At 33.7% G+C, this 19465-nt stretch overlaps 1 protein-coding gene across 1 annotated transcript in view; it reads right to left on the reverse strand.

The window, feature by feature from the left end:
• Positions 1-19465, reverse strand: part of VPS50 (VPS50 subunit of EARP/GARPII complex) — a 171730-nt gene that overhangs the window by 133178 nt on the left and 19087 nt on the right. The window contains exons 3-9 of the mRNA XM_004475696.4: positions 17249-17371; positions 16103-16174; positions 14060-14113; positions 13169-13239; positions 12385-12502; positions 12255-12290; positions 11047-11129 (exon numbers count right to left, since the gene is read on the reverse strand). Coding sequence (XP_004475753.2) covers positions 11047-11129; positions 12255-12290; positions 12385-12502; positions 13169-13239; positions 14060-14113; positions 16103-16174; positions 17249-17371 — 557 coding nt within the window. The remainder of the gene's footprint in view (positions 1-11046; positions 11130-12254; positions 12291-12384; positions 12503-13168; positions 13240-14059; positions 14114-16102; positions 16175-17248; positions 17372-19465) is intronic.

The raw sequence follows: 19465 nt of genomic DNA on the forward strand, positions 1-19465 counted from the left end.
TAAAATTACCATAACTCTAGATACTATTTTTATTGTGGTTATTATTTAGGGTTAAATTTTTTTATATCCTAAGTATAAAGAATTAAGGTAAATGTAATAATGTAAGTAGTGTTTAGAAAATTCTAAATATATATATAAAACCCATAAATCACAAAATTTGCTTTTATTAAAAATGTTTTCAAAATCTAGAAATGCAATTTAACAATTTACAGCTAATTAAACATATATAAATATTAGGATTGGACATATTTACTGTACAGCCTTTAAAGAACAGTCCTTAAACATTATTTAGAAACATAAATTCATGTCATTTCAGGCAAATAACTAAAGCATGTTAAAAAGATTATTTCACAAACATTTTGATAAGTAAAAGATACATTATGCTCAAAAAAAATTAGTAATATTAGATGGAAGACTAAGAGCTATTAAAGGCTACCTATAAGTTGAATGAAATGAATCAAACTATTCTCTAGACCATTTATACTATCACTACAGAAAATATTAAAGATAACATAGCCAGAAATAAGTAACAGAATTCTTTTAACTAGCTGACCTTGTAGACGCACACATGCGCACGCACATACATGTCCTAGAAAAGTAGCATATAAAATAAAATTTTGTACAAATTTGACACACAGAGAAACAAGATGACACAGAAGCAATTAGCATTTTAATGTTCTTTCCCTGGCCTGTTACTAACAAGCCATGTGATTTAAGTCAAGTTCCTTAATATCTTTGAGAATCAGTTTCCCAGGTATATAAAGATAGACTAGAGCTAAAGAGTTACAGCACTAAAGTCCCACAATTCTAATATATGCTAAATACCAATTACCATGTCTTTGTGTATGACTAAAGTACTAAAACTTCTAACATAAATTTAAGCAAAGAGACTTAACTCTCTACCATGTGTCCAATGGCTAAGGTGGGTTTCCAGGAGCTTCATTCTACTCACAGTTAACAAGAAATATATCAACAGACTTCCGAGAAAATCTAATGTTCAAATACTTTTACACTAAAACAACAAACTGGATGTACTGTGAAATTTCCACATGATCCTTCAAATTGACCAGATATGACCAGACTTTAGTAGAACTTCTAAAACCGTTTTGGTTTTGCCCAGATCTCAGGCCTCACTCTGATTTTTAAAATCCCTGGCCTAATCCAGAATGCAATCACCACAGAAAAAGCTGATAGTTCATTACGATGGATAATAAATGCTCAAAACATATCCATATCTGATGAATTATAATTCTAGAGCAGAGATCAGGGACTACAGGCCAAATCTGGTCAGCCAACTATTTTTCTAATTAAAGTTGTATTGAAGCACAGCCACAACCCTTTGTTTACAAATTGTTTGTCGAAGGTTGCTTTTGTGCTACTAAGACAGACCTTTTCTTGGCACTTGATGGTTGTTTTAAGTTCTTAGTCTCATATGAACCAAAGCACAAATGAATTGTCTGCAATTTCAGGTTTCAGTTTCTCTAAAGTCCAAGAGGAACTTACAGACAAAGTGAAGCCACCTAAATGCCAAATCACATCTAATTACCTTACACCCCTGCCCCCCAATTTTCATGAGTTGTCTCATCTATAACAAATTTAAAAGGAAATTTATTTTTAAAAATTTGTTTTCTCTCTAATGAATTTACTTACTTTTAAAAACTTGTTTTATTTCATTAGTTTATTTATTTAAATAACACAAATATAGCAACAAACACAACTGGCAAAACAGGTTTAAGGGAAAAATAGAATTAACTCTAATAGGTATACTACTCAGTTATTGAAGCACAATAATAAAAAGTGGCCTACATGCCATGAACTTCTACTGTATACAACAGCAATTACATAAACAGAGAACACAGTATAGTAGTGGTTACGAGCACAAGCGCTGTAATCCAACAGACCAAGATTTAAATCCTTAACTTAAAAAGACACAAATTTCCTCAACAATAAAATAGAGACAATAACAACACCTCAGAGGGTTACTTCATGAATACCAAATAAGATAATGGAAGGATAATTATTAGAATATATGACATACAGTAAAGGCCGAAACATTTCAAATATTATTAATATCATAATCATCACCATTACTACCATCATCATGATTCATTTTTTATAAGCTAAAATAAAGCTTTACTGAGAGAACATTATTAAAATCTGATTGAGAATTACTGTACAGTCAGCATTGCCTTAGCTAACAGTGCCTAGCAGCTACTCCCACTCCTATAAATGTCAATAAATTTTCCATTCCAGCAGGGGTATAAAGATGAGCCATTCACAACACGAACATCTATGATGATTGGATGAGTATCTGTGCTCTTTACTGGAATATTCTCCCACAAGCCCCATGTTAACAGACTGTGATTAGAAACTACTAGAGAAAAATAAATTTCAGTTGCTCTTGATATAATAACATAGCATCCCTTGCAGACACATTAAATAAATAATACTTCACTATTTTCCCACCAACTGGAGGAAAGAGTGTGACATAGATGACTTTTTCAGATGAGTGGTAAAATTTCTGAATGCCAAAGAAAAAGAGAAAATCCTAAAAGTTTCTAGAGAAAAGAATGACATTAACAATGGAATGAGGATGAGAACAGCAATTGACTTATGCCCTACAAAACAGATGCTAGAAAATAATTGGGCAATGTCATCCTCTTTCTGAGAAAATAACTATTCTTTTGATCAAATATGGAATAAATTAAAATAATTTCAAATTCTCAAAGTTTATCTCCCATATATCCCACATTTTTTAAAAAATTCTCAAAAGGGAGCAGTAACAAAAACAAAACAAAGGCGTATACAAAAGACGAGCATTATATAAAAAATTATACCAGCTGAGTAGGATCTAAACAAAGTAGAAAAGGTTCAACAGAAATTTAAAAACACCAATGGACTTTGATATTTGAGGCATTTCATTTCAACAAAGAATTACTTTTCCTCTTTTATAAGCCTATCACTCAGTTCTCAGTTAATAAGTTTTGTAATCATAATAAGGTAAATGAGATTTCTATTAGAATAGTTAATTTTTTTAGAAGTAACTATTGACAAAGCACAGAAGACTTAATTATAGTTACAGAATAGTATAGATATTATAAACATAACCAGGTAAAAAGGATCACTAACAAAACCTGGAAGATAGAGGAGGGAAAAGAAGTAAAAGGAAGTACACTAAACTCCTATCCTTCATTGATATTTTATTATGAAGAATAAAAGACCATGAATCAGCAGACCTGTGTCAACAGTGATAAATCAGGAAAGAGGTATTTCAGTTTAGTTTTAAATTACAATGAAATCTACTAGGAAAAAAAGTAATAAGCTGTAAAAGTAGTTTACTCTAGAGAGTGGGAAAGGAAATCATGGGTGGTACAGAGGGAAAAAACATTTATCTTTTGTTCAAAATCCTTTTGTTTAAGTATTACGTTTTTTGCCATGTACAGATATTACTTTAAATTATTTTAAAATGCCACAGAAGTAGGGGTGAGCAGAGGGAAACAAGATAGAATAAAAAAATAAAAGGTGCAAATCGTGTCAGAGTAGCATGGTATCAAAACCTAGGCCAGGCAGACCAAGTATGAAGGATTCAGGATAGACACTGGTCCTAGCTAACAGTCCTGTTACCCAGCAGAAACATTCAACACTCAAATGCTACTCAAGGCAAGATGCCTGGTGTCACCTTGCCTGAGCCCAGAGAAAAAGAAATCAGGCACATGTTGCTAGAAGGGAATTAAGGGCAAGTGGGTAAGAAAAGTCCCTAGTTTTGCTGTGTTTGTACACAAAAGCTACATTCATTACACTATGATTTAAAGACATTCTACAACCTAGAATTTACTCCAAACTGTAAAGATCATATTGTGACCAAGTATAATGTCAAAAGGGCACTATTGGGACTTATGAAAAAAACTGGAATAAAGACTGTAAGCTTTATATCAGTGTAAAATTGCTTGAACTTGGTAAAGTGGATACATAAATGAATATCCTTGTTCTTAGGAAATGTAAATGGCATTATTAAGTGTTAAAGGAGTATGATGCATACAGTCTACACTCAAGTGTCCAGAAAATGGACTGACGGATGGATAGACAGATGGCTTGATAAGATAGAAACGATATGGCAAATGTGGCAAAATGTTAAAATTGGTGGATCTAGGTTTCTGGAGGGATAGGAGTATGCTGAACTTCTTTGGATGGAGTTGGTATTATTTTTGTAACTGTCTTGTAAGTTTGAAAGTATTTCAAAATAAAGGTTTAAACTTAAAAAAATAAGGGTGAAGCAGTTTTGATTTTTAAATAAAACTTCTAAAAACTAATACAGATACTATCCACATGTAAAATGTTATCAATAGGGGTGAGTGGAAAGTGGGGAGGGCTTTGGGTATATGGGAATTCCCTATATTTCCTATGTGACTTTTCTGTAGCCTAAAGCTTCTTTGAAGATCAAATGCAAAAAATAAGACACTGGGGGAATATTCACAAGAAATTGTCACTGTACATACAAGACAGCAGATCTTACAGTAGTGAAAGACACAATGTCTAAAGAATTTTTATACTATTTCCATTTTTTGTATTTTATTTGTTATTTTTAAAACTTATTATTTTATTTTCTTATTAATTTTATTTGGTTAGTTTGTTGGCTTTGTTTTTAGAGCGGTTTTGGATCACAGAAGGGTCACAACTGTGGGAGGGGAGGATCACTGGTGCACGGTTATCAGTGAGGGGGGATATGTGGGGAGGGGTGTACCTGGGGCATGTCTCTAAGGCATATGAATATGTTCAAGTGTTCATGGGGTGTTGTCTCAGTGGGTAGACATCCACACAATAACCAAAATAATATTGAATTTCCATCCTGAGAAGTTCTGCTGCATTCTCTAACAGAATAGCAAGAATCCCCCAAGTACAAGGGCAGTGCCTAGTGAAGGAAGGCAGACCATTACACGAGGCCCTTGATATTGCTGATTGTACTTATGAACTTTTTCTTGTGAAATTGATACTTAGCCTAGTATTAAACATTGCCTAAGAGTTACCCGCCAAAGGTCTCCTTGTTGTTCAAATGTGGACTCTCTCTAAGCCAAACTCAGCATATACACACACTACCCACCCCCACACCACCTAGGCACTGAGACATCATTACCAAGAGCCAACTTGCAATGCACCTGGAAAAAAACCTTGACCAAAGGGGGAAAATATTAAATAGAAGTGAGTTTTTATGGCTAAGAGATTTGAAAGTGAGGCAGGAGGTCATTCCAGAGGTTATGCTTTTGCATGTCTCAGCAGGATCTCATTGACTGCCACAGTAAACAGTGCCTCAAACAGCAGGGCTCCTGAGGGCTCTAGAGACAATCAAGCACTATAATCAGGACAGACAGGCTCAGGAATTCAGCACCCTATCAGTGGGCCTTACTCTTGAATTCAAGCTCCCCAGTGTTACAGACATAGACTCATTTATAGTTTCCCTACACATGGCTCTTCTGCCCCTTTTATTTGAATCTATAATTAGCATTATACTTGTTAAATATATGTCTCAGAGACTTAAATCTTTGGTCCATTCATGTGTCAGTTGAGCCCTGAATCTCAGCAGAGCTATACCTACTCTCCAGTTCACTGGACTCACCAAGGACAACAAGGAGAAGATGATGGACTATGCCCATCCCAAAGAACAAAGACTGCCTGCAACTCCAAACAAGATAGTTCCATCCATCTGCCCCCATGGGACCTAAGCCCCCTCTCAATTAGAAACAGAGTGGGTATCACCATCCCAAAATCCTCAAGATTGGGGAATGAGCAATGGACTAAAATAGACTTATTATTATTCTATGATAGACTTATTATTATTCTATCAATAGAAGAACTTTTATCATTGATATAAAGGCAGTGGCCACCAGAGGTTCTGAGGGGATGGAAGGAAGAACAGATGTAACATGGGGGCATATTCAGGACACCGGACTTGTCCTGAATGACACTGCAATGATGATAGAGGTCATTATATATTGTGTCATAACGTACAAAATTTTGTGGGATAGAATGTAAACTATAATGTAAATTATAGTCCACGGTTAGTAGTAATGCTTCAATATGTGTTCAGCAATTACCACAAATGTACCACACTAATGAAGGATGTTAATGTGGGAAAGTGCGGGATAGGGAGGGAGTGGGGCATATGGGAATCCCCTATATTTTTTATGTAACATTTATGTAATATAAAGTTCTTTAAAAATAAAAAATTTAAAACACACTAATACAGATAAATTTAAATGAAAAAAAATGCTTCATTTACAGATACACTTTAGCAAAGACACACTCTGATTCTTATTCCCAGTTAGGCCACAACTACACAACTCTGTCAATCAATTCAAGAAATGTCAAATTATACAAAAATGTTCCTTATTAGTCATAAAATTGAACAAAACATTCCCTGTTGGTTATAAAAAGTGAAACACAGCATATCTCAGGAAGATAAGATACTAAAGGGGCATCCGTTTTCTTCCATTTTACAGCCAACTGGGTGCATCCTGATATTATTTGGCATTTCCTACATTAAACTAAGTAATTATATAATGTAGTTTTACTGGGAATACAATTGATAGCTTCTTATGCAGAAGTCAGTGTGTCAATTCTATTTTTCCTGATTCCAAAATCACAAGAGATGGTCCTCAGTTGTGCCATATACTCTATTTCAAGTACCTCTCCTAAGACCACAGGGTCTCTGATCTCTACCAAAATCTTGTTATCAAAAAAGGAAGGATATAACTTAGAAAGAAAAGAAAAACACAAGATCCACCAGGGGAAGTTTAGGAAGTAGATAAACAGGTACATTGTGGATATGAACTTGCCTACAGTATTTTAAAAATCACATAAGAATTCCAGAAATAGTTCTGAATCGTGGGGTGGTTTTTTTTTTATAAAACCCTAAACCTCACTAAGCTATAGCTCTCAAAGGATATCTCTAAAGGGAATATATTCCATGATTCCCTACTTGTTGGCAAGAATGAAAATAAATTTAAATGGTACAGAAAATGAGAAAATGTAAATTCAGTTGGAAATTAATTATTATTCCTATGATTAACAGATGATCAAGTTACTTTTCACTCTGATTCACTCAGGTCCAAGCAAAAATTAAATCTTGCCTTTGGCTAAACTCCACAACTCCAGGTCAATTAAGTGAATTTTTAACTGCTGGTGAATCCTGTCTGAACAGGTCAGCTAGAGAACTCAAGAAACAGATACAGTAATGTGTTTGAAGAGCAGAGGAAAAAAGAGCAAAAGAAAGAAAAATGTATAGAATAAAAAAGTACATCCAGCGAATAAAGACCAAAATAAAAGAGGAAATTCGAATAAAATTTCTTTCATCTTGGTGGACTCAAAATACCCTGCCTATGAACTAATTGTTTTCGTTTCCCAGCTGCTAAAACAAATACTATACAGGAATATACTTAACAGGAATTTATCAGCTCACTGTTTCAGATACTAGAAGGCTTGCTTCCTCCCAGCATTTGTATCTTCTGGCTGACCAGCAATCTTTGGGATTTTGAGGCTTTTCTATCTCATGGCAAAGTACATGGTAGTATCTTCTCCTTTCACTTCCGGGTTCTACTGGCTTCTACCTTCTGGCTGCGTACTATGGCTTCTCTCTGTGTCCTTCTCTATAAGGTGTCCAATAACAGGATTAAAACCCATCCTGATTCAGTCTGGGCACAACCTAACTAAACGTAATCTCATCAAACGGTCCTATTTAAAAAGGGTTTAACTGAACGTACTGGGGGAGAGTGTGAACTACAGGGTAAACTATTACCCATGTGGTGCAGCAGTGCTCCAAAATGTGTTACCGAGTGCAATGAGTGTGCCACAATGATGGGGGAGGTTATTGGTGTGGGAGGAGTGGGGTGAGGGGGTGGGGGGTATACGGGATCCTCATATGTTTTTTAATATAACAGTTTTTGTGATGTATATATCTTCAAAAAAATACAATTTACAAAAATGATGGGAGTGGGTTACATGGGAACCTCTTATGTTTTTTTACTGTAACGTTCTGTGTGATCTATTAACTTTAATAAAAAAATGTGTTAAAAAAATAAAGAGAGATGTGGCTTCAGAAAAAATAAATAAATAAATAAAATGGGTTCATACCTACAGGAATGGATTAGGACTAAGGACATGTTTTTCTGGGGCATATAATTCATTCCCCAACAGTCTACCCTCTGAACTTCAAAAATACATGTTCTTTCCACATGCAAAATACATTTAATGCATCACAACATCCCAAAAGCCTTAAGTCATTTCAGTAGCAATGCTAAGTACCAAGTCCCATCAAAATCAGTTACAGGCATAGTCAGTTATATGCTTCTGTCTGATCTAACTGTGAAACCATGAAACAAGTTATATGCTTCCAAAATACAATACTGGTACAGGCATAGGATAAATACTACCATCACAGAAGGGAGAGATTGGAAGGAAAACAGGGATCACAGGTCCCAAACAGTTCAAAACCCAGCAGGACAAACTCCATTAAATTTCAAGGTCTGGGAGTCATCTGCAGATTGATGCTTTTTCCCCCAATACAAAGGAATGGCAGCCAGGCTCCCTGAATAACCCACCCCCCCCCCCCCTCCAAGCAGAACCACCATTTCCATATATGTGGATGGGCCCACTCTCTTGGTCCGAGCAGATCTTTTCAATCCAGACATCTGCTTCCATGATTCTGCCCTTGAAGTCACTCTTCCTTCAATCTATCCCTTCTTTGTCCCTTATAGTCCAAGCTGGCAGTGGTTCTGCTCATACAAATTTTGCAATAACCTTCTCAGCTATGCATACAGTTCAAGCGGGTCCAAACCATCAGACACTAGAACCTTCCACTGATCCTTCCTGCATAACTACATTTCCAATCCCAACTTACATTAAAATGGCTGCCTGGATCCATGTTCGGTTACAACCTCCTTAGCAGATTGTTCAGTTAAGCCCTCACATAGAGCCCTGTTCTCTGGAGACTCACTTCCCAGAAGAAACTCGGGTAGGTTCCTGATAGACCTATATCTGGCCCTACTCTCAGAGCATACTGTCAGGACAGGCCAAGAATTTTCCAAATTATTAATTGCTGGTTTCCTTTTGCTTAACAGTTCAATCCTCAGTTTATTTCTTTCCTCTGTCATTTTACTATAAGCAGCAAGGAAAAACAAGGCTGCACCTTCTACACTAAGCTTAGAAATCTCCTCAGTTAAATATCCAAGTTCAATGCTTTCAAATTCTGCCTTCCATCCAACATGAGAACTCAATCTGTCCAAGTTCTCTGCCAATTTACAAGGATCACCCTTCCTCCAGTTTCCAAAAGCATATTTATCATTTCTTTCTCAGGCTTTATGAGAAGTACTTTTAACACCCATAATTCTATCAACAGTCTCTTCAAAGCAATGTAGGCTTTTTTTCTATCAAGTGCCTCCCAACTCTACCAGGCTCTTCCCATTACCAAACTCCAAAGCCATTTTCACATTTTTAGGTATTTGTCATACCAGCACCCCACTTTCCAGTAACAAAAACTATTTGTTTCCCAAATGCTAAAATAAATATCATAAATGGGTTGGCCCCTTAACAGGAATTTATTGTCTCACAGTTTCAGAGGCTAGGGCTTGCTTCCTCATCCCATGTAGGCCTACTTTGATGCAAGTCCTTCCTGATAGATTATATTCTCTATAATACCAGGGATAATATTGATTACCATGAATATTATTGGCCATTTTACTGCCAATTCCTAAGTGCCTGGAACATGGTAAGGACACAGTAAATATATAACTGTCTGAATTATTTTCACCCAATCAAAGTAAGCTATTACTAATAAAACATTCATCACCACAAAATTAAATAGGCTTTGTTACCAAATACATTCAACATATCAGAGCTAAATCTCTATGCACTCAATCTAAAAAATGCAAATGACATAATCAAGTTTTTAATAGTGTGTATTAATCTCTCTCAAAATAGACAAAATCAAAATATTTCTGGTATCTAATCAACTATGTGTTTCTTAATCAAAAAAAAAAAGGTGGGGGTGGATATTGCTTCAATCTCTACAGTTCTAAAAGAAAAACATAACCAAATATTTAAATACCATATCTGGGAGAAAATCATCTAGCCCTTAACCAAATACCCAACAGACACATAAATTATGACAGTGCATTAAAAGAAAAAAATTTAATTCAAACTTATATTAACATTTTACTCTACCATAATCCTTTTATTTTTCAGATACTATCAGTTAACATCAATATCATCAGTGAGTCTATGCTCACTGAGAGAATTTTCATACAGGAGAATCTAAAGGGCTGCCTTCTGGAACAGGTATGTGATTTAATTTGATACAGGGTTTGTACTTGGACTGTATTGTTTATTTGTGATGACTTTAGAAGAATGATGATGATACTTGGGATTAAAGGTATTATCACCAATAATGCAAACCCTTCCTTTTAAGCAAACCAACAATCTACTAATAAAGATAGAATCACAAAGGATGCAGCAGCCAATTTCATGCTGTACACATTACAAGTAACTAAACAAAATAGGTAACACATTAAGTACAAAATCACTTAAAAGCTAAAAAGACGGTTATTATATAAGCTAAAATTATGCTTAAATTTTCCAAAAGAATTCTTTCAGGATAATCCAAACACTTGAACCATCTGGATCTTAAAAACAAGCTGCAATAACTCTCCTAATATTTATAAGTTAGCCAAAGTTAAGGAGGAAGAATTCCCAATAGATATGATGGAACATCTATTGTAAACAGATACATTTATTCTTCTCTACTATTCTTTAGAAAGTAAATCTATCAGATTGGAAAGGATCTGAAAGAAAAAGCTTCAGTGAGGTGACAAGAAGCAGGATTAAAAATTATCTGATCTTTCAAACCTTAAGATTATTTATAACTTTATTGTACTGTCCATTTATGAACAAGAATGTCAAACTAAAATAGAGCAGTTCATATTAACTTCCAATGTTTATTAACATTGACTGTTATACAATTCCCATATAAAAAACTTTGAAATTTTTATATTGCCTTACCTTATACAACTGTAATGTTTAAAAGTGCTGGCAGCTTTCTGACATTCCAGGCATAACTGAATAGCTCCTGGATAGTCTTCCTCCTAAGATAACAACAACAGAAGTGAATAAGCTAGAAACATTTTTCTTAACTCTCTGAACAAAACAAATTTCTGTTCATTCACTATTCAGAAGTTACAAAATCAATTTTTTTATTCATCTTAAAGACCAGAATAACAGTAATAGAAAAACACTAAATTATATGAAAAGGCAACTAGCTCTAAGCCTAAAATACATGAATAGAAAAAATATTAAAAAGATTTTGTTGCCTCTAATACACAGTAATGGTCACCCTGAGACCATGATCTATAGCATAAAGCCTATGAGGAATTAAAGCTGCTTTGCAAAGAAGGTGTTCTTTAACTGTTAATAAATCTTAACTTTCAGTATCGCCTACATAAAATCTTCCAAAACAGTGTGCTTTCTAAAAGTAATCAATATTGAACAATTCTCTGTAAAGAAATAAATTTGGGGATAGAGTAAAATATTTATTAATAGCTTCTGAACATTTTATCACCTGAACAATAATTTAATGCCATGAGAATATTTCATATGGATTGCTCAAATCCTAGTTTAAAGATAACTGCAATCAAATGCAATACTGTGATTATACAGAAAGCCTAGAGAAATTTTCCCTCTTCTCATATCTAAATTCAACAAGCACAATTCAAACCAGTGGGGATGCTGAGATGATGACAAAGTATGTGCCCCAAGGAGCTCAAGTATTGTGGAGAACCCCACATATTATAATATGCTTTGGTAAACATTACTACAGGAGTAGACAGAGAATGTAAACAAAGCATCAAAAAAAAAAAAACAGATGGCCAACTCAGTAACCAGTTAATGTATGAGATACTAAACATAACTAAAGCATGATATATTCCTTAAATCACTACTACATGTTAGATGCAAAAGATAGTATTATTACTATTTAAATACAATGCAATCAAAAGATACAATATTAACATACTCAGACTGCTACAAAGTAAACTGTTTCTCCAATAAATTTTTCTCTAAATGAATTAAAAAATGCTCTAGAGCAAAATACCTTTACATGTCTAAAACAGTCGTTATACCACTGACCAAAATGTACATCTGAATTTTCTCCACCACTATTTTTGTATTAAATATTATCAGGTTCACCCAATTTCCAAGCCTTTTTAACTTACCTCCAGCATTTCACTTAAGCGTACATCTGTTCTTTGCTGGAAAAAAACAAGAATTAAAGGTAAAATCTGTTTCAACCACAAAATTAAGTTTTAATAAGCATAAGAAATTAAATAAGTAACCTAGATATACCAATGTTTTTATAGTTCTCAGAGATTTCAGAAGTCCAATCAGCAACTGACGTTTCCTTTGATTTGCAAGAAGGCCTAAACTAGCTTGAGTAAAACCTTCCTTTGCAATATTCAAGTGCCTACAAAAGAGAGCAGTAAATAAATTTTTCTAGAATAATAAGAATACTATTTACATAGAACAATTAGACAATCAGTAAGGTTACAGCAAGGATTACTATTAAAATCAGGGATTGTGACTAATATTGACAAATTTATTTAATGGATCGATCTAAACCAGCACTACTCAAAGGATGGTGGGTGACTGGTACCAATCCAAGAATATGCCATGAAAACAAAAGTACAGAAATAGGGAATAAGAATTTAAAAACAGAGCAAAATTTGACAGAATAATTTTATAATTGATGAATGTAATAAATAAATTGGGACTGTATTTTATATGTCTCTGTTTTTTGAAATTTCATTTTCTTAGTAATATGTTATTGTATTTTACCAAAAAAAAAAAAATAAGTCTGTGACAGATTGGAAATTTTTTTAAAACAGTATTTCATGATAGTTTGAGAAGCACTACTTTAAATAATAATAAATAATACTTTTAAGTCATAACTAGATTCATAGACATTTCCCACATACCTTCTTAGCATAGGTTTTAGATCATAACATACATTTACTTAATGGTGGGTATTCTAGAAACCATAGTCATGGTGAAAAGTCAATTATCCTTGATAGATTCCACAGTTATTCTTGAAATAATTTCCAACTTAAAAACAAAACATCAAGCGCAATACCTCCTCCCATTTGTGCAGATAACAGCAGCTAATTGAAGACCTGTCTGTAATGAGGTAACTCTTTCAAGTTCCTACGGAAAGATTAAATATAGATTATTGATTGAGACATTTTTATTTTTCTTTCTTATTTATATGATACTCTAACAAAAATTCTAGTGGATTTAAAAGAAAAGCCTACTTGAAAAACAAAGTAAAAACATATATATGTGAACTTGAACTGTATTTATATAATTTTCATAAAATTGTTTAAAATAATGACTTTCAATCGATTTTCACAATGACATGTAACAAAATATTTAGTCGGTATCACATATAAAAAATCTAGACCCAGTCTGTTTTAGTTAGAAATAAACAAATATAACAATTCATCTGTTTGCTGTTTCTACCCAAAAAAACTTCACAAATATAATTTGTTTGCTAGATACTTTGACAATTAATGTCTTTATCTGAACACTAGTAGATATTCCAATGACTTTAGGTCTCTAATTTTCTCATTAAAAAAAAAACAGATTTAGCAAGACAATTCCAATTTTACCATTTCAAAGGTAAACTATTTCATTGCCATTGAGCAGTCAGTATTGCTGATCTAACTGGTATAAAGTATGCAAAAGCAATTTTCAATAACCCTCTCAAGTTTGAAAATCCAAAGAGATGACTTAAGAATCACATATAAAAACTCCTCCACTACCTGAGTTTGGTAAAATTTTCCAAATTAACAATAAAAAATATTCACACTCCATATACACATATACACACACACACTAAATAGAGCAAGCATGTCACTATACAGAACTATAGGCAAAAGAATAATCATAATAATTCAACAGTTCCAAAAAAAGTCACTCAAACATTTTTAATTTGCTATAAAAAAAATAACAAATACTATCCTACCTTTACATAAGCAGGCTGTTTTTCAAGGATTAAATCTGCTACTTTTTTAGAGACCTATAAGGACACACAGTAACACAAAGGAAATGAAAGTAAAAGCTTTATGCTTCTTTTTACACATTACATTTAAAATTTTTGAAGAATATTCCATTGTCTTCCCAATAATTTCTATAGCAGATATTGGCACTCTATGGCTACACACATGTCCCTGGGCTATGAAATTTTAAAAAGCACTAAAACATTACCTAGTCCTAATACAAACTCAATAAAGAGTCATTCTTATTGTTATTAATGTGAGTATCATTATCTGATTTAACTAATATGCACCAAAGTGTAACCAATCTTTAAGGGTACAGAATTTGCTTTAAAAAAAATGAATTTGTTAAGCCAAATAAATTTCAAATCAATGGAATTTATGGAGACAATTTTTGAGAACAGAGAACTTCCTTATACCCTTTTTGGCTTCTACAACATAAAAGGACAAACCAGTCATTTGGCCCTCAACTTCTGAAAAGCTAAAAGCATATGTTTTTAGAATGCTATGAAGATGTCTAAGGTTTTGCTGGCTAATTCCCTAAATACTGGCATTATAAATAGATTAGTATTTAATGATTCTGCATATGAGACCCTTATTTCTGACCTCTGCCACACTGCCCTATGGCGGTACCATGCCTGCCATGAAGCATGGCACAAAGAATGTACTTATTTAGTGGATGTTTGCTCAAGCAACACAATTGGCTCCCCTACCCCAGGCTAGTTGAGAACAAAACTTTACAGATGCATTAAACTACTATATTAACCCTTTCACATTTTTTTAATCTGCTTTAAACAATTTTGAAATTACATGAATTAAATTCTAGATACACTCATTTTTGTCTAGAAAGGATTCCATTAAGGTTAATAAAATCAAACTATAAATAGCTTACAGATCTCAAATATTGAAGAAATATCAATCTGAGTCCTAAATATCATTTTAAGAACTCCAAAGTTTCTGTAGGAATGTCTAGGAATAACTTAAGATAATACTAACATCATCTAAGACAAAGTCAAATAGGAGCCAAAAGTAAGGAAGTAAAATCTTTCAATATTTTTGATGTGCATGAAATTTGTATAGATGTGCGCAGACAGAAATCCATCTAATTTTATTGAATCGAGTTTGTTTGTTTGTTTTAAATAGACTACATAGTTATTAGTCTGCACCATGCCAGGCATTGTACTAAGTGCTTTTCCTATACTATCTCAATTAGTACTTAAGGCAATCCAATGAGATGAGTAACATTTGTCATCATTTTCCAAATGAGCAATCTTAAGAGTAGTAACTCACCCATAGTCTCACAGTTAGTTAAACTGCAAGGCTTTAAATTCAAATTGATTCATGATTGCCCCATTAGTTTAAAAATTTTTTTAACAAAACCACACATCATCATTAATTAATCTTCTACAGTGAAGTTTGGCTTTCATACAATTAGTTTCATCTAAAACGAGGAAATGGTAGAATCACAGAATTTTACAGCATTATTGAAATGTAGGCCTAACCCATCATTTTACAGATAAAGCCGAAGAGAGTTAACAAGGTTAAATGACTTGCCCAATTAATAACAGCTACAACTTAAATTTCCTGAATCTTAACCCCGTATTCTCTCTGGACGTATTTTAAGTAGCCATGGGGACCCTTAATCTGAAATCAGATTATTCCATCACAAAACTACAGGTAGGGAAGTCACACATGTATAACAACAAGCCTAAAAGTACTAATCTGAAAAAGAGTTCAAAGTACTTTAATCACATTTAGGATTCCAGAAAGAGAACTTGAAGTTCTAGAAGCAAATTTATCAAAGTAATGAAGGAAACCACATATGGATTAAATTTTAATATAAATTTATCATTTGAGTGAAAATTATTTTAAAGAACAGGAATGGTTTATATGTGTGTGTGTGTATATATATATATATATACACACATTATATAATTTATCTAAAATCTGCAAACAATATATGTTATGTTTCATTTACAGTTGTGTCAGAAAGAATGTGTTTTGTTACTTACTGCAGCTTGCTGTTGTTTCAATTTGTCTCTGTACTCCTCTAATTCTTGCAAATTTAGAACAGGAGGGAGCTTCTATAGGAAAAAAATCCATAAACAAAGAGCAAAAAGTATATTGTTTAATTTGGTATCATCTACCTGGACCTGTTTGACTTATTAACAAAACAGTGTCATAATCCATTCCCTTCCATTCTTCCTGCCCTCCCAACCTCACCCACCAGATCCCCCAACACAAAAGCCTACCCATCTTTATTATACAACCCTCTAGTGATCAAGCTCCATCCCTCTCTCAGCCTTGCTTTTTTCTCTACTGCTGCTGCCCCCATCTCAGGGAAACCCCATTACCATGTGGATTCCTGGCACTGCTTCCATGACCTGTGACAGAAGAACATGAGCGAGGACTCTAAGCCTAATACCTCATACCACCAGTCACAGAGAGATGCCTGCTCATCTATTATAGAACATATATATCTCACTATAATGTTATGAAAGATAACTATGTACTACCATGTGATAGTGACAGTTGTTGGAACTACATCCTGTATTACATCAGCTTTCAGAGAGGATAAAAGGACAAAGTAAAAAAAATGCCTACCACATATATATAGAAAAGTGGACACAAGTTCTCAGTCAGGTGACTGATGAAATTCTGGAATGAGTGAGTGTCTGAAGGTCTTTGTATGCTCTGACTACTGCATTTGGCTTTGTCTAAAACCAAATTTTATTATTCTGATTTTTATTAAACTTCCTATTGATTTAAAATGTCAATGCTGTACACATTATGGCATAACAATATTTCTCATGACTAAAAAATTATATAAAGAAACATTTATGATTAAAAGTCTCAGAGCGTTTTCATACATATTCAACCAATATAAAATAAGACAGAAGCCGCTTACTAACATTGGCCACTAACAGTTAAAAACTAAACATATAACATTTTTCTAACCAATACTTAATTTTACATTGTTAAAAATTATTTTGGCTTTAAACAATGCTGACAATTCATTTAATCACAATATGTTAATCACAGACAAGTTCTGGTGACAAAAAAATTAATGCTCCTAAAGAGCATTCAAATCTCATCCACAAATTCAATCACTGAACAAAATAGGCTTCAGATATGTTTTAACGAGAATTTTTTTTTACCTCTAGCTCATACTTAACAATATCAAATGAGTCCGTAGAAAAATATACTTGTTCAATACTATTAATTAGTTCTTGTTCAGCTTGAGGGTCACTTGGCTGTTCTCGAAGTTCCCTGAATTCTTCCTTTAAGAGAAAAAAAAAGGAGGGTGGGGTGGGGCATGACTGTAATACTTGTAGCTGTTAGAAAATAAATGATCATCTGTCTTAACGATTACATATCTCCTGTGAACCATTCTGAGAGATAGAAAAGAACACAAAAACGGTCATGAAAATTTGGGAAATAGCTAAACACTAAAACTATCCATCTACTGGAGAGAAAAAAAGTAGCCATTTCAAAGAGTCAGATTTAATTCTCAATTCCTTGTGTGCCAAGTAGTAGTGAAGATGGTTAAAATAAAAAATAAAAACAAAGTGACTACCTGATACCTATCATACATATATACCACGTACCACATAAATACACATTTTCATCATTTAACAACACTCTTAAATCTGTCTTCCCACAGATAACAAGGGAACACCTCAGTGAGTTCTGGGACAGCAGAAACAAGACATTTTACCTTCTGCTGATAATCTAACTACTCAGCTAAGAAACATTAACTCCAGAACAGTTTCACAAAATGAACTCTGGACTTGTAAGAGGCTTTCCTTCATGGTGTATCGATGCCATACTTATTTATCTGATTTGAATCTGAAGCTCTGTACTTGATAAAACACTTTATTTCTAATGATACAGAATGGGGCTTCTGTAGATTTATACAACTAAATGAGCTTGAGAGACGGGCCCCTACCCCTAATGTCAGTGCCCTTATCCTAATCAATTTTATTGCATAAATGTATAAACCTTGAGTTAAATGTGCAATTTCAGTAATTCAGATACCCACTTCCTTGCCATACAAGTTATTCAGGACACTATTACCTACATATAATAGTTTCCAACTTCACCACTTGTTTTTTATTCAGATTAACTTTGAATATATTTAAGTACTCAAAAAAGAAAAGAACGTCTTAGTACTTAGAATCATTTTGTGGTTATTTAAATAATACTTAACAAAAATCTTTAATGAATCATCACTAGTTAAATTTTAAAAAATTATATGGTTAATTAAAGGACATTATTTTCCAAATGCAGATATTCTAAAGTTCTTGACTGCAGAGAATTCTTGATTGCAGAGAACTTTTTCATTTATAAAAAAAAAGCCCAGCTTGGATATCATTTAGAGCTCAACTTAAATTTTAAAATGTATAGGATTATTAACTATAAAATTATCCCCTATTAATGGAAATGAGATTTTTTAAAGTAATATATAATAAATCTGAAATTCAAGAGAACAGTTAAGTGCTTAAACTTAAAATCCTAGTAACTTAAAAAAAGGCAAGCCATAAAAAATTAAGACTGCAAGATGAAAAGTGCAGAGAGAGAAAAAAACACCCACCTCTTCTGTACCAAAATCCAACTCCTAAAACACATGAACAAAAAGGTCAAAGATAATGTCCATATTTCAGCACATAAGATACCATGAATGCATTACGAGCTCTAACATCCTAACAGTGGGTTCTGCCCTCCTGTCCGGGTTTACCCAGAACACAAGAATCCCTGCAGCACCCTGGACAGCGGCGCTGCAGCATGGACTCTTGCTAATGCCACAACACTGGTGGAAGGGTTCCCAATGAGCCTACCCACAGGCAACCGCACTGCAGTCAATGGACACTTAGAATGACAGTGAGGTACAAAATGGAAAAGGAGGAGAGAAATCCTTTGCAATCTTCCTCCCTAAAAATCCACACATATTTAAAATATCAGTTTCAAAATGCTGTAATCTTTGGGAAGGAATATGCCCTAAATGAGAATATGGAGCTGTTACCTCCCTAGAAGTTTCCCAGCACCATAAGCATAGAAATAAACTGATAATGTTCAAAAAATATTTGAAGATTACAAAAATTGCTAAGATTGAAAAACATCAAGTCTGGAGCTAAGCCAAAAGTCCACGTAGATGGCAGTGAGTGAGCACTGTTATGTTAAATGTATGAATGCCAAAGGCGTTTATGGTAGTATGGAACTATGTTGAGGTTCTCCACATACTACCTAAATGATTGATCTGATGGTAAAGACATTTTGATTCTAGTTGAAACTCTGCTGTTCTCCATGGCCAACTTAGCCTCTCTGTACTTAGTTTTCTTCATCTGTAAAGGAAGTCACTATTACAAACAGAGGTG

Source organism: Dasypus novemcinctus, chromosome 5 (genome assembly GCF_030445035.2).
Source record: "Dasypus novemcinctus isolate mDasNov1 chromosome 5, mDasNov1.1.hap2, whole genome shotgun sequence".
NCBI lineage: Eukaryota > Metazoa > Chordata > Mammalia > Cingulata > Dasypodidae > Dasypus > Dasypus novemcinctus.